The 16,726-nt window shown below is 35.4% G+C and overlaps 1 protein-coding gene across 1 annotated transcript in view; it reads left to right on the top strand.

Annotated features, from left to right (window-relative positions):
* LOC126885827 (DNA replication licensing factor Mcm5) overlaps positions 1-16,726 on the top strand; it is a 72,080-nt gene that overhangs the window by 46,229 nt on the left and 9,125 nt on the right. Inside the window, exon 9 of the mRNA XM_050652575.1 lies at positions 13,515-13,786. Within this exon, the coding sequence (XP_050508532.1) occupies positions 13,515-13,786 (272 nt within the window). The remainder of the gene's footprint in view (positions 1-13,514; positions 13,787-16,726) is intronic.

The raw sequence follows: 16,726 nt of genomic DNA, 5'->3' as shown, positions 1-16,726 counted from the left end.
ACAATTAAGAATTTTATATTCACCATTGGCGTGCATACAGGTCATATTACCCGTATGCACGCCAATGGTGAATGTAAAATTCTTAGTTGTATGCCAAAAAAAATGCGCAATAACTACCTCTTAAAACCTAATAATAGTTATTTATGGAACAGTTCGTGAAGTATGCTTTTTGCGAACGCACGCGATATTTAGAGCACGAGCGACAGCGGCGCGAGTGCTATACATCGCGTAAGTTCGCAAAAAGTACTTCACGCACAGTTTCATACAATATTTTATCTACGATAAACAAATAAAAAAACTACAACTCTTCGTCATTGGAATTCATTTCTATTCTACAATTTATAGAACTTTGACATTTAAAAATTCTAACCTCTTTTAAACCACAAAGCTGTCAAAACCTTTGTTGTAATTTATTGCTCAAATGTCATCACCATGACATCGCGAGTTAAGGATATTTGATTATAACGACAGAGAAAGCTATACAGTGCATGTCTATTCTTAATTCAGATATACTTTCCAGTTTACCTCACATTTGCAGTGTACGTCAACTTAACAAGAAAAGTTAGGTTATGTAGAGATGTTGGTGGTGGACATAAATATATAGCGTATTGTTTTATTTTATTTATTATTGTTGTTTTGTTAATTCTTTTTATTTTTGATTAAAGTTCTGTAAAGGTTTTGACTGAATTTTTATGTTTTATAATGTTAATCAAAATTAATTGATAGACCAATGATATAAATTCAGATTAAAACAAGACATAGGTAAGTAATTTTTTGCACGGCTAGCTTTGATCCCAATAATTGTGGATCGCTCGGTATGAAAGTGTGCGAAAAAGTAAACCCCATTTAAAATACATTGTTACTTCACGCACACTTTAAATACTTCACTCACTGCTACCTATAATGACAGTTGTCACAAACTAAAAACGTATACATAATATGAGATAGAGTAGATAAATTGCATTTGCATATCTCAACCGGATTTAGAGCAATAAATAAATCGTCAGTTTGTAAGAAAAAATTCAACATCCCGTATCTCGGAAACGAAGCATTTGCGGACATATGTTTATTTTTGTAGCGGATTTTTTGACACAAAACTAAGAATTTTATATTCACCTTAGCGTGCATGCAGGTAATATGATCGGTCATATTACACGTATGCGCGCTAATGGTGAATATTAAATTCTTAATTGTATGTCAAGAACTGTGCAAAAACTAAGTCTTAAAACCCATCAAATTTCAGTGGCATATCTCAACCGGTTTTAAAGCAATAAAATAAATCGTCAGTGTGTAAGAAAAAATTCAACATCCCGTATCTCGGAAACGAAACATTTGCGGACATACGTTTATAAAGCTAACTGTCATTATTTTTTCATGCAGAATTACCCCTTAAAGTTTGTCGCACTTATTTAGAAACACCGTGCATTGATGAAGAACGTGTCCTAGTTGTTAAAGTACCTAACTTTTTTATTATCCAACATAAGCGAATGAATCAAAAAGCATAATGTTAAGAAAGCCTAAGGCTACAGTTGAGTTTTAATTTCAATGTTTTATATAAGCTAGAATATTCCACAGGGTGTTCAAAACTTTGAGGAAAAAACACACTATCATTGTTACACCCGGTATACGATGACACTTATCTGTTTAGCAATAATATTATTACATCGATATTCTTGAAGAATAAAGCTATAATATACTAAAAAAATCACTCAAATCGGACAACAGGTTTAGGAAATACGAGACATCAAAAATGTCCCATTTTAAGGTGGTGCGTTAATTTTGATGCTTAGTGTATATTCGCATAGGATTGATGCTATTTTTATTTTGTATTTCATTTTAAAAGTGAAAATACTTAAGAGGGCATAATCTAGATCTTCCAGTGTGGTTGTTAATTCCCAGTCTATTTCTCTATTAGAGTTTACCTTTGGTAGTATGGGGTCCAGTACAATGTACAATAGGGGGATAAAACAAAGCTTTGTTTTACTCCGCTTAGCACAACTATTGGGTCAGATGTTATGCCGTTGTATAGGATTTTGTTTTCTGTGATTGCTTTCTCTGGATATACCAAGGCCAAGTAATAGATATCTCGGATATTGATGAAGAACTAGATGGTAGGGAAGCCCAAGCGGGGATTTTTGCAGTTACTCGAGCGCGTCAGATTATTACATGGGGAGAAACCTTGTACCCTGAAAATGTACCTCTACCATATATTGGATCTTAATGCAGTGGAGTTCATTAAGGGGGGGCTGAAAAAAAATCTATCCTTAGAAAAACTCGAAATCGTCAGATTAAGGGCCGGTTTTTCAGTGATGGGTTAACTTATTAATTTTCCGGTCATCGAAATATTTATGGGTAATCAGTTTTTCAGTACTAGGTTAGCGTTTAAACCCGTTTACGTTGACCAAGATTTTAACCGATAGCCGTTAGATGGTTTAACTCCGAATTTTTTGGTTACGCTTGCGCATAGGTGCAGTGAATGCATCAGAGTCGAATTTGTTTATTTTGAGAATTGCCTGACAGAAGAGATTAGTTAGGTTATGTTATTTTGGTTTTATCGCGGGAGATATTCTATTTTTTACCCCGTTATTATAAGGAAATTATTACATATTGTTATTGTATCGTTATTATATAGAAAGGAATTATAAGGAAATATATTATTTAAAGATATCATAACTGTAACAGGTATGTTTACACATACCTACTGTAACAGGATTTAATGAATGATTCATATTTAGTAATATTTTAAAAAGATAATTATACAATTGTATCTACATCAAAATAATCATTTACCAAACAGTTGAACTTCATATTTCCTGGTCAATATGTTCCTAATAGCGATACCACCGTGGTCTTTGACAAGCGAAATCGACAAAAAAAAGTCTAAATCGTCCCAGTAATTGTAAATAGTCTCTTCTGTTATAAATCCGAGGTAGATATTATGAATCAAATGAAGATTTAAATAATTTTTTAATTTGGTTATGAAATTGTTTTTACTATTCTGTCAAATTTATCATAATTTCTCGAATTGCACATGCGCAAGGACAATTACTGCAGTCAACATAAGAAAAAAATTGGTTAGCTAACCGAGATTTTTTAATCTAGTTTAAAGCACTGAAAAACGCTAGGAGGGTTAAAATATTGGTTAAAATTGAAACTAGGTTAGCTAACCAAAATTTTAACCAGTCACTGAAAAACGACCTAAGATAAGGTAAGTTAAGTAAAACAGTGTATATTTAAAAAATCTGACGATTTGAGCAGGGCGTAAGGAAATGGGTGAGTCCCAAAGTTTCACAAGAAAAAAGCGAATATTTCGCGAAATGAATGACAGATCGAAAAACTCAAAAATACGTACTCAATATTTTTTTAAAATCTATCGAAGGATACCAAACTCGACTTCTCACGGAGAGGGGTGGGGGGTAAATTTAATATTTTAAATACTAATCCCGCAATATTTCGCGAAATGAACATCAGATCGAAAAACTGAAAAATACACTTATTCGATATTTTTAAAAAATCTATCGAATGCCACCAAACACGACCCTCCACGGAGGTGGGTGGGGGGTTACTTTAAAATCTTAAATGGGAGCCCCCATTTTTATTACAGATTTGGATTCCTTACGTAAAAATAAGTAACTTTAATTCGAGACATTTTTTCGAATTGTGGATAGATGGCGCTATAATCTAAAAAAAACGATTGTTGGAAATGGAAAATTAAATTAAAAATGGACAAGTTCCCACTAAAATGGAAAACTTAACTTAATTTTTTTTTGGTTTTAGGACCTACTCTTCACAACTTAATAGGTCCCCAAAGCTCTCGAGTGACTTCACATTTAGCATACTTTGCTCCCCTACCAAAAGCAGGTCTGTCGGAAATCGAGAGGACTTATACAGTACATTTTTTGTAAAGTATGGAAACGGTCTATTATCTCATGACTTAATTATTTTCAGAGTTAAAGCTCCGACAGGTCGATTTTTATTTTTAAATTATGATTTTTTGACGTATATCCCATAATAGTGACGTCATCGATTTGGGCACGATTCCTATTCTCATTTAAAAAAATCATCGATGACGTCATCACGCCCAAATCGATGACGTCACTATTATTATGGGATATACGTCAAAAAATCAAAATTTAAAAATAAAAATCAACTTATCAGAGCTTTAACTCTGAAAATAATTAAGTCATGAGATAATAGACCGTTTCCACACTTTACGAATGCACTGTATAATAGTTAATGGAAGATCTGCAATAAGCCAAGTGGCTGCAATAAGGCCGGTATAAAACAGACCTCCAAAGAGAGAAATGATAAAAATCAAATTATGAGTAGAATTACTAGGGTGGTTCGATAACTACTTATCCTACAAAAGAAAAACCAAAATTTAGGAGTTGTTATTTCTGAACATGGTCTCATTTTAGCTCGATACACTTGATCCAACGATGCTCCAACTTATGTAACCCGTCTGAAAAATACGTTTTCTCGAGGTCAGTAATGTCGGCTTTCGGGGCGACGATGAGCTCATCATTTTACTTAAATGTCTGACCAGCGAGTGACTTTTTCAAGTTTGAAAACAAATAGAAGTCGTACAGGGTCAAATCTGGAGAATACGGTGGATGGGACGGCAGTTCGTAGCCCAATTCGACCAATTTGGCCGTGGCGAATGATTCAATAAAATTGTGTTTTGTCTAGGAAAGTTTTGGGGTAGTTCTGATTTCTTTCATTATATATGGATTTTGGGCTGCTGAATCCGAATCTGAGGTTTGCGGACAAAATTTCGTGACGTAACATTGAAAAAATCACGAAAAAAGCGAGAAATTCCTGCTTTTTTCCGCTTTTTTGCTTAAATCTCTAAAACTATTAACTTTTAGTAAATAATGGGTTAACAAAAATTAAAGTACTTAAAATTCTCTACAAATATCACTATTTACTTTTTTTTCAGACGAACCGTTCGGTCTAAAGTGCAAGTTGAAAATTTCGAATTTTGATGGTCTCTGCAAAACCCACTTTATTTTTTATTAGAATGCTGTCATTTGATAAAATCTCCTAGTTTCTTATAAATACATAATACATTTCTCCTACTTATAAATAAATAAGAATTATTTCCAATAATTCTTCTTTTTTTTAATGACAGTAAGATTAATTAAGCTGTTAAGAGCGTGAGGTCGTAAAAATTACAATGATGTAAAAATGATTAACGCTTACTTGAAGAAAGTTGAGGAGGATAGGGAGCAAGTTCAAAGACGTTCTACTGCACCACCTTTTAATTTCAAAACTAAATGTTTTATGTGTGGTCTCGTCATAACACTTGAGTTTATAGCACAGCAAAGTAAAATGACAACCAACCGCAATATGGTGTATCAGGTTCGAGTTTTAAAATTTAAAGAAACTGTTATAAAACGAGCAAAAGAACGTGATGATCAGTATGGCAAAGCCATAATCAAACGCCTTTTGCCTGTCTCAGACTTAGTAGCCTCTGATTGCCGGTATCATAGTTTATACATGAGAAAACTGTACAATCGCCCAATCACTCAAAAAAAGATTAAAAAATCGGGTCCATTTGCCGATGATGTTGAAAGAGCAATGCAAGATGTTTACAATTATTTAGAGAATAGGGATGGAGGGTGCCAATTTTGGCTCGATGAGTTGATCGACCAAATCAAGGGTAAATATCGTCCTGACAAAAAGGCAGTCAAAGCTCATCTACTCAAAAAATACAGAAGCGATATAATTATTACCATGTCCCGAAACAAGAAGTCGGTCGTTTGTTTCAAAGACACAGGTTACAAAATCTTGAACGACGCTTGGTACCAAGCGATAAAAAATGAAAGACTACGGATTGTTCAAACGGCTGCTGCCATTATTGTTGAGGATGTCCGGAGCCAGGTTTACGAGACACAGGAATACCACCCACCGGATAAGTTTTTAGAAGGAAATGAAGAACTAATTCCTGAAACACTCACACTACGTGCATTTATGGAAAAAGTTGTACTTCATAAAAAACGTGGGGAGGATGATAACTGGAAGAAGAAAAGCAACGCGCTTGCTCATAGTCTTGTAGCGGCGGTAAGGCCCAGATCATTCGTCTCACCAGTCCTTGTAGGGTTGGCCGTGTTGCTCTAAAAAAAGTACGGTTCAAGAAAATTGGTTGATGTAGTTTCCTCTTTGGGGTTTTGTTCATCCTATAAAGAAGCTATTTGTCTGAAAAAATCAGCAATCGCAGGCGATCCGCAGAAAATGGACCAGCCGTGCTTTACACAGCAGGTCACTTTTCACGTCATGGGTGGCATTTCTTGTATTGCACCAAAACATGCAGTAGCACCTAACCAATCCATTCCTCGGTTAAAAACGAAACCCACGCCTGAGATTTATGCAAGTCAGGGAGCTGTTCAACTAACTCATTTTTAAAGGAAAAAACCTCAAGGTTTATCAGAAATCAAGATAATAGATCCGAAGGGAATGTTCACACCAACTGAAACTGTGACTCCATCTGTGCCTGATCTTCTGTGGCTCTATGGGAAAAGTAGAGATATTCCCGGCCTCTTAGTATGGAATGGATTCATGAAAGCTGTCACAAGAAACATGCCATGTGAACTAACATTTATTGTTTACCAGCCACATATCAACGCTCCTCCAAGTGATTATGATACAATATTTACAGAGTTGTTGAAAGGAGTAGAGAAAACTAAATCCTTGAAGCAAGTTACATGTCTGGTGACATTTGACCAACCCCTCTAACTGAAGGCAAGATACATCCTTGCTAGTCGTCCCGATGATCCTGATCTGTCAAATGTTGTTATAAGGCTCGGTGGATTTCACTATTGATATCCTTCATGGGGGCAATTGGTTACATTATGCAAGGTGGTGGATTGGCTGAACTTTTCAATACCATATATGCGGCAAAATCAACCGAAAAAATTATGCCTGGTCACGCTTACACAAGGGCAGTACGAGCTTATATGTTGGCTCACAGAACTCTGGCCAAAATAGTGATTAAGTCAATGGCCCTATCATCAACAATGGTGGATCAATTAGAGTAGATTTTGTTCAACTTAGACAGAATAGTGATTCTTTCTAATGATGTAAAAAATATTTTAAAATATGTGCCAGAAGAATTTAAATCCAAGCTTCAACTGTTGGCAGAGCGTGGCCCCCTGTCTGGCCTGTTGTGATACTGAATTTGTACAATTTCGACTTTTTTTCTTTTTAATTACTTTTGCAGAAAACTAGCAGAAATGTATCAAATGACAGCATTCTAATAAAAAATAAAGTTTTGGAATGTAAAATGTAGGTTTTACAGAGACCGTTGAAAATTAGCAATTTTCAACTTGCACTTTAGACCGGACGGTTCATCTGAAAAAAAAAGTAAAAACTGATATTTGTAGAGAATTTTATTTACTTTAATTTTTGTTAACACATTATTTACTAAAAGTTAATAGTTTTCGAGATTTAAGCAAAAAAGCGGGAAAAAGCAGGAATTTTTCGCTTTTTTCGTGATTTTTTCAATGTTTCGTCACGAAATTTTGTCCGCAAACTTCAGATTCGGATTCAGCAGCCCAAAATCCATATATAATGAAAGAAATCAGAACTACCCCAAAACTTTCCCACTAGGGGGCTCGTAGAGTACAAATGAACTGAATCAGAAGGCGGATGTGTGAGCCGGTGCGTTGTCATGGTGAAAGAGCCGCGTTTCCCCAATCGGTGCTCTTTTTTATGGAATTCGGCGTTGAATTAGCCCAATAATGCGGCATAGTAAAGCCCTGTAACAGTTATGCCCTTTTCCAGGAAGTTAATATAGATCACATCTTGTGAATTTCAAAACGGGCCATCACCTTGCCGGTTGATAGGACAGTCTTCGTCTTCTTCGGGAGACGTTCGCAGGGTGATGTCCACTGTATCGACTGTGTTTTGCTCCCTGCTGTATACCACTGCATCCATGTTTTGTCGACGGCTATGAAACAACGTAGAAACTCCTTAGGGCTACGCTTAAATAACCTAAGACACTGCTTTGAAGTGGCCTAGTCAAGTCTAGTGGTTGTGCTTGTTGTCCTGAGTAAGCAAACGCGGCGCCCATTGCGCATCTTTCTCAGGCCCAACATTTCATGCAGTTCTGTTCTGTTCTCTAAAAATTTTTCCCGAAATTTTAACAAATTTCGAATTCCAATTCCATGCTGAAAACTTCAAATTTTACATGACAAATGAGTGTGAGTTATTTCAAAAATCGTGGAAGATATGGGGAATGAGCTAAGGCCCCATTTTCATGACAGGCGCTTAACGCGAGTTTTGATTATACAACTACATACATTTTACTGAAGACCGTTCACATGCTAACGCGCGTTTTAGGTCATTAAGACGCGCGTTTTAGGTCATTAAGACGCGCGTTGGCATGTGAACGGTTTCAAGTAAAATGTATGTAGTTGTAATCGCGCGTTAAGCACCTGTCATGAAAACGGGGCCTTAGCTCATTCCCCATATTTTCCACGATTTTTGAAAAAAACTCACACTTTTTGTCATGTATAGTTTAAAGTTTTCAGCATGGAATTGGAATTCGAAATTTGTTAAAATTTCAGGAAAGCTTTTAGAGGACTATTCGACAGCAAATATTTCTTGGAGATTTTTTGTCCGGGATTTTTTGTGGGGATATTTTGTTTAAAAAAAAATTGTGGGGATTATTTGTCCGGGGATTATTTGTTCGGGGAGTTTTTGTCCGGGGATTTTTTGTCCGGGGATTTTTTGTCCAGGGATAATTTGTGGGGATTTATTGTCCGGGATCATTTGTCCTAGCTTCTTTGACAGTCGTCTTCGAAGGAGAAGAGTCAGCGTACACAACATTCAAGCGCTCTTTGACTTTGCTGCGGGATTTCTCTGTTAAAAACAAGAAACGAATCACCGACTATTATTATTGCTCTTTTTTTATTTGTCTAAAATCCCCAGACACGCCCATTTCCACAAGCGGTCAAAACAACGGATTGCGATTTTGACATAAGCATTCTTACACGATAGTAGATTTCTCTTGGAACAGTGGCGCCATCGGGCGGAGAGGCTAAGTACTTATCGGACCACCCAAGTACATGAATAATATAATAGTACATGAAACTATAGGGTAGCATTCCATGGTGCCTAATGTATGCTGATGATGTAGTGTCAATAGGAAATATTGAAAGAGACTTAGAACAAAAACTGGAACAGTGGAGACAAGCTCTGGAGGAAAAAGGTTTAAAACTTAGGACAAAAACAGAGTATTTGGAATGTTCATTTAAAGATATAGTTACTACAAATAAAATGGTATCTTTGGATGGTGAAATTATTGTGAAAATCAATAGTTTTAAGTACCTAGGATCGGTATTACAGAGTAATGGAGAAAGAGATGGAGATGCATGCAGTAGAATTAGGGCTGGATGGATGAAGTGGAAAGAAGCGAGTGGTGTGTTGTGTGACAGAAAAATTCCTATGAAGCTGAAGGGAAAATTCTATAAAAGTCATAAGACCGGCTATGATATACGGAACTGAATGTTGGGCAGTGAAAAGGAAAGAGGAACAAAATCCACAAGGAAAAGAAAAAGTTTTCCTGTAGTTGGCTGTATACCATTATCCTGTTTGCCATGTGACCATCACAGGCCTTTTTATTGAAGTATGCACTTTTAAGGCATCTATATTTTATGTAAAGGGTTTTTACCCAGATATTGTTCTTTTGTGGCTCAGCTAGCATCCAGTTTATCGAACACTGATGATGATTTTTTATAAAAATCGAAAACGTTTTGTTGTGATGTAGCCCTTTTAAGGGATTTTTAATAAAAAAATTTTATACCTTTTACAAAGGATTTCTTTCCAATTTTGAAAGAGGAACAACGAATGCATGTGGCGGAAATGAGAATGCTTAGATGGATGAGTGAAGTGATAAAGAAGGATAAAATTAGAAGTGAGTATATTAGGGGAAGTCTAGGTATGGCACCAATTGATGCCAAAATGAGAGAGCATAGGTTAAGATTGTTTGGTCATGTTCAACGTCGAGACGTTAATCACCCAATACGAAGAATAGCTGAAGTGCAGATTCCTGGAAGGAGTAGTAGAGGAAGAACAAAGAAGACCTGGACCTCGATTTTTGACCCTTCGCTTCGTTATAGATCATTCGCTACGTATCGAAAGTATTGAAATCCCAATTTTTGACTATTCGCTTAAATGCGAATGCGCTAAATAACGACGTATACGATTCGAATTATAGCGAGCACACAATCAGTTGACGTTATCGATAAAGTGACGTTAAAAGCATTGTGTTTGATATTTATTAGCGGTAGTGGATGAAATAATTAATATATTTTTTATTGAAAATTTGGAGGCAGTGGAAAATCAGCAGCACATAAATGCTCAACGACAACCTCAAGACCCGTTTTTATTATCGGATGCTAAAGGACCCCGCACAAACCTTGGCCGGCGTCTTTGACTTTTGTTTTATTTCTTGTCCAGTTGTTTTGCTTTTTATTTTTTAATTTTACTCCTAACATTGCGCTCTCCATGGCTCTTTGTGTTTTCATTATTTTATCCATATTTGCTTTGGTCAAGGTCCATGTTTGGCATACGTATGTGAGAATTGGGAGTATGCACTGGTCAAACACTCTTGTTTTTAAGTATTGTATCTTGTATTCTTTAGACCCATTTTAGTTTCCCAAATCCTGCCCAGGCTAATCTTATCCTTCTTTTTACCTCCGCTGTTTGGTTTTCCTTCTTTATTTTTATTATCTGTCCCAAATATATATAATAATTAACCGCTTCTATTATGGTTTCGTTTAGTATTATGTTTCTATTTTCTTGTGTGTTTGTCATTGTTTTTGTTTTGGTAAAATTCATTTTTATACCTATTTGTTCGGATTTCGGTTTGGTTCATACCAGTAATATAATAAACTTTATTTAAGTAAGAACGAGTTTTATTGGAAATATATAATGTATATAATTATAATTTTTTATGGATTTTTATTAGTGTACCAGTGGCTAGACTCCTTATAGAAGTATCCTGAGTACTACGAAATAACATTTTTGATTATGAACATGATAACTAATTGTTGGAATACTAAAAGATATAAACAATTGATCTTAAGAAAGCATATGATACGAGTTCCTAGAGAGATTATGTGGTGGGCACTCAATAAGAAAGGAGTCCCTGGTGTATATGTTAAGATTGTGAGAGATATGTATGAGGGAGTAACGAATATGTTGAGGACAGGTGTGGGAGAGACTGATAAATCTCATGTGAAAGTAGGATTGCACCAAGGATCGGTGCTTAATGTATGATCATGTAGTGTTAGTAGGAAATAGTGAAAGATACTTAGAAGAAAACCTGGAACAGTGGAGACAAGCTCTGGAGGAAAAAGGTTTAAAACTTAGTAGGACAAAAAGAGAGTATTTGGAATGTTCATTTAAAGATGGAGTTACTACAAATAAAATGGTATCTTTGGATAGTGAAATGATTGCGAAAAGCAATAGTTTTGAGTATCTAGGATCGGTATTACAGAGTAATGGATAAATAGATGAAGATGCATGCAGTAGAATTAGGGTTGGATGGATGAAGTGGAAGGAAACGAGTTGTGTGTTGTGTGACAGAAAAATTCCAATGAAGCTAAGGGGAAAATTTTATAAAACTGCCATAAGAGCGACTATGATATACGGAACTGTATTTTGAGCAGCGAAAAAGAAAGGGGAACAACAAATGCATGTGGCCGAAATGAGAATGCTTAGATGGATGAGTGTAATGACAAATGATAAAATTAAAATTGAGTATATTAGGGGAAGTCTAGGTGTGGCACCAATTGATGCCAAAATGAGAGCAGAGGTTAAGATGGTTTGGCCATGTTCAACGTCGAGACGTTAATCACCCAATACGAAGAATTGCTGAAGTGCAGATTCCTGGAAGGAGTGGGAGAGGAAAACCAAAGAAAACCCGGACGGAGACGATTAGGCAGGACATGTTGGTAAAGGGGATTAATATTGAGATAACCCAAGATAGAATTGTGTGGAGAAATGCAATTAGGAAAGCCAACCCCGCATAGGTGTAAGGCAAAGAGAATGATGACTAAAAGATATAAACAATTAATACTACAAAGCTTTTACTGAATAAACTAAAATTAAAAAAATACAGAAATACATAAGTAAATATTCCAAATTAACATCATAAACATATTGCCATAATACAAATCAGATCAACTCTTCAGCTAATGTTGACAATTTCTCCAGTATATTTTGAAGGATTATATTTTTCCTTCTTTTTATACTAAGGTTCGTTTTCATTATATTAATTTTTTCTCGGTAGTAAGCTTTTTTATATTATTCTTTTTATTTAAATAATCCTTATACGTCGTTGCAGCAGCAGATGCATTCATAAAATTTTCTCTTTTTTTGGGAATTCTTTTCTTTTTGGACCTCATTGTTGATCGATGATTTCTATTTTCATTTTTTTGTGGTGTTTCTAATTTTATGTCTTGATGATCTTCGTTTGTAATCTCCAGATTTGGCTCAGTGTCCAGGCTTTGGTTGTTTTCATTACTACCATCTTGTACGTCAATCTGGGAATTCAGAGTCTCCGACAACATATTTGTTGTATATGAATTAAAATCGAAGGAAACCATTGATTCCTCAACTGTATGTCCTTCCACCGAAACTTCTTTAATAATGCTATATACATCTTCTTCTGTCGATGTTAAATTATCCTCGGGGGGTATTGGAGGGCCTCCACCTGTTTTATTCTGGTGTTTTTTAATCTTCCCCATTTTGACTTTCGTTCTTGAACGAATGTCTTGCCAACACTAAAAAAGGTAGATTAAAAGTTTGTCAATAAAAATTACATGATTATGGTTACCTTTCTCCAGCTCTGCCAGGGTTTAATTGCCCCACCCATACTATTTAGGGTATTGGTAAGGTCTTCCCATAATTGTTCAGAATCTTTCTGAGAAAAATCTTGAGTAAACCTTCCACTACTCAACTGAGGTTTTGTTTTAATGTATTCCACTAAAACTTTCTTTTGCTTTTCGGTAGCTTTTGGCAGCCTTTTTTTCTGGTCCATTTTCTGGATCGTACAGAAGGTAAACTTATTTGAACTGATTTACAAAAATCAAGATTTATAGTGTATTTTTATAAATCTTAAATAAAAATACGGTTAGACAGACGTTATATTGACATACAACACATTTTTTTGAGTTTATCAATGTTGCCAAATCATACAATCGCTATTTTTAGCGAATTCGATAAAGGCGTAACGAATTCCGTCAAAAATATAAATTTTGTATAGTACTCGTTATCAAGTAATAGCTAAAATGCGAATTCGTTATATAACGAAGAATGTCAAAAATCGAGGTCCTGGGGGGAGACGATAAGGCAGGACATGTTGGTAAAGGGGATTAACATTGATATGACCCAAGATAGAATTGTGTGGAGAAATGAAATTAGGGAAGCCGACCCCGCATAGGGATAAGGCAAAGAGAATGATGATTTAAGTTTGTTGAAATTGTAATTATTTTTGTGTATTTCAGGCGTTGCGGTCCGAGACTGAATCCAGATGCAGCCGAAAAGCTTAAAAGGCGCTACGTCATGATGAGATCTGGAGCCAGTCAACACGAGAAGGAAGCGGATAAAAAAAGTTCAATTCCGATTACAGTGAGACAATTGGAGGCTGTAATTCGAATATCTGAAAGTTTGGCCAAAATGCAATTGCAACCGTTTGTTACCGAGACGCATGTAGATGAAGCTCTTAGACTGTTTCAAGTCTCTACGTTGGATGCTGCAATGAGTGGAAGTTTAGCTGGTAAGAATAGTTTACTCTAGATGTTATATGGCCTTTGGTAAAATTAGTAACTCTACAAAATGTGTTAGAATAGAATAGAATAATTTTTATGTGCATAAATTTTTTATATATAATCGAGCAAATAACGTCATGTTTGTAAAACTCTAGAAACAGTAACATACATTAAAAAAGAATTTGTATAAAACTGAAGTAACATCGAACAATTAAAATTAGACACTGTGTGTGTTTGAGTATTATTGGCTTCGGAGTCAATGTCCATTCTCCATCTTACACCTTTTTCGAATTATTTTGTATTATTTATGCGGAAGCTCTAAAGGAGTGCTTCCTGCTTTCTACTGGTTTGTTTAGGTAGGTATCAAATCACAATCCTGCTCCAATTTTACAAAGAACTGTTTTATATACCTATATCTAATTTATCAACGATTTTTATTTCTATTTGGAATTTTTTTTATTCTTAATTTTTTTTAGTTTTGTTTCTTTATTTTGTTTTTTTTTTCCAATATAAATTGGGATATTAGACTAGGACACAATTTGACGCTCAGGGGTCGATCAGACCATTTAGACGGGGTGGACCTCGGATAGACATAGGGCTTAACACGAAGGGAAAAACATAGGTTATAAACTTAATCTAATACATAAAATATGTTTGTACAAAATTTGATAAATATTGTAATCTTCTGCTCTTAATAGTTGAGTCAGGTTATATGGTCTGGCGATTTTGGGTATTTTGGCCATTTCTTCATTTAATACTTTCACCTCGTTTATTATTTTAGAACAGCCTAAGATCATGTGCTTCGCTGTACCATCTTCTCCGCATGAACAATTAGGAGAATCACTCAATTTTATTTTATATTTGTACTGAGGAGTTAAAACATGGTTGAACCTTAACCTGCACAAAACAGAGAAAACCCGCTTGCTTCCCGACAGTCTTGGGACCCAAGACTGCCCAGGAGGCTTGGTAACTGTGTTTTTATAAAATTTTCCTTTTGGACTGTACATTTCTCTCCATTCTGCTAGTATTATGGGTTTTACGTGGCAGGCAATGTCACTGTGGGGACACTTATAGCCTAAAAGCTCTCCTGTTCTACTTCCTTTATTAGCATCGTCGTCCACTTCTTCATTTTCTTTTATTCCACAATGTACTTTAATCCAAACTAATGATACATTGATTTTTTTGTAGTTTGTAGTGTAAAATTAGACACTATCTGTAACAAAACGACTAGTACTCTAGGTATTCCACCAAGGTATATGGTTCTACATTAACAAGTTGTTTAAATAGCTCTGTTTTAAACATTCTTCATTGATTTTCTTGTTTTAACGCTGATAGAAGCTTGTTGTAGAATTTGATACAAGCATATAGTGCAGCGTTTCCCAACCAGTGGGTCGCGGCGTGGTTCTTACAGTGCTAAATAGCGTACAACCGTGCACAATCTGACAATGACGCCAGTTCGTGGGTGAGGGGTGGGTCGCGAATATGAAAAAACATTAGAAGGTGGGTCGCCAGACATAAAAGGTTGGGAACCACTGATATAGTGGAATAGTTTGATACAACCTCAACTTTCAAAATACTTGGGCTATTCAAATGGTCTCCCAGTTGTGGTGGCTTTTGTGTCCTGTGATCGTTAAATAAATTAGCTGTGTACATTTTGGCAAGTATTAAGTGAGAGGTCCATTATTATTTCATCTTGGTCATTATGTTTACCAGTGACTTGTTTTTTTTAGGATACCAGCAATTGGACAGCTTGGATATTAGTGCACGCTAAGTAACCCACAGCTGAATCTTATGCTTGTTCGACACAGTGTTGCCATACTGTTTTCTTTATTTGTTTCATAATTTCAATCAATGTTAAATGTACCTACAAGAACAATAGAATAATTTCATAAGAACATTTACTTCTCCGCCATTATACCAGGTAGAATGACAAATGAGGTGTCAAATGAAAAAAAACTTTACTTTATTGATGTTTCAATTTATTATTATTTATTACTTAAAGTCTTAGTTTGGCTTCCGAACAGAGCGCACGTGTCGGTCCGAGGGTCTTGTAAAATAGTGAAATAAAAACATAAACTCTCAGTGACAGTGATAAAAACATTTGGTTTTTCCTAGAAGCATATCAGCCCGCCTAAGGTCAAAACACAAACAGATGGTGTCACTGCGCTCGAAAACTGTATTTACGAAATATATAAAGGGTGCCATACACGAGAATATCTGAAACCGATACAAACAAAATACTAAAAGAATTAGATATTATCAAAAAAGAATTAAAAAGCACCATAGAAGAAAGTCAGAATAAAATCTTAGAAAGCCTAAACGATAAAATTAAACGGCTGGAGAATGAAAATTTATCTCTGCGAAAAGCTCTGGAAAGTTTGCAAATAACTTGCAAGAAAAATAATCTAGTAGTATTTGGATTAGAAAAATCTGCAATTCCGGAAATCCCAAAGCTCTGTAGTGATTTAAACAACGCGCTAAAAGTAGACATTTCAGAGAAAGATATAAGTGACGTATACTGCATGGGTAGTACGGATAAATGCCCAATTAAAATTGAGTTAACTCGACATATAAAAAAAACAGAAATTCTAAAAAATGGAAAAAATTTAAAGGGCACAGGTATATTTATATCACCTGATTTAACAAAAAGTCAGCAGGAAGATCTGAAGATCTTAAAAAAACACTTAAAAATTGTAAGAGAAGAACAACCAGGAAAAAACAGCTATATACGGGGCAACAAACTGTTTATAGACCATCAAAGTTATACGCCCAAAGAACTTGAAGAAAACCCAACTTTGCCGGAGGAAGAGGATATATCTGTCGCCTCAATTGGACAGAAGACCGAAGAAAAAATAGAAAACATGATAAACCGAATAATACCCAAGGCTAATGAAAAAGAGCCAACGCCAAAAAAACATCCATCGGTGTCTACTGTTACTGGAAAATCA

This window comes from Diabrotica virgifera, chromosome 6 (genome assembly GCF_917563875.1).
Source record: "Diabrotica virgifera virgifera chromosome 6, PGI_DIABVI_V3a".
Classification (NCBI taxonomy): Eukaryota; Metazoa; Arthropoda; class Insecta; order Coleoptera; family Chrysomelidae; genus Diabrotica; species Diabrotica virgifera.
This window is presented reverse-complemented; position numbering and strand designations above follow the sequence as displayed.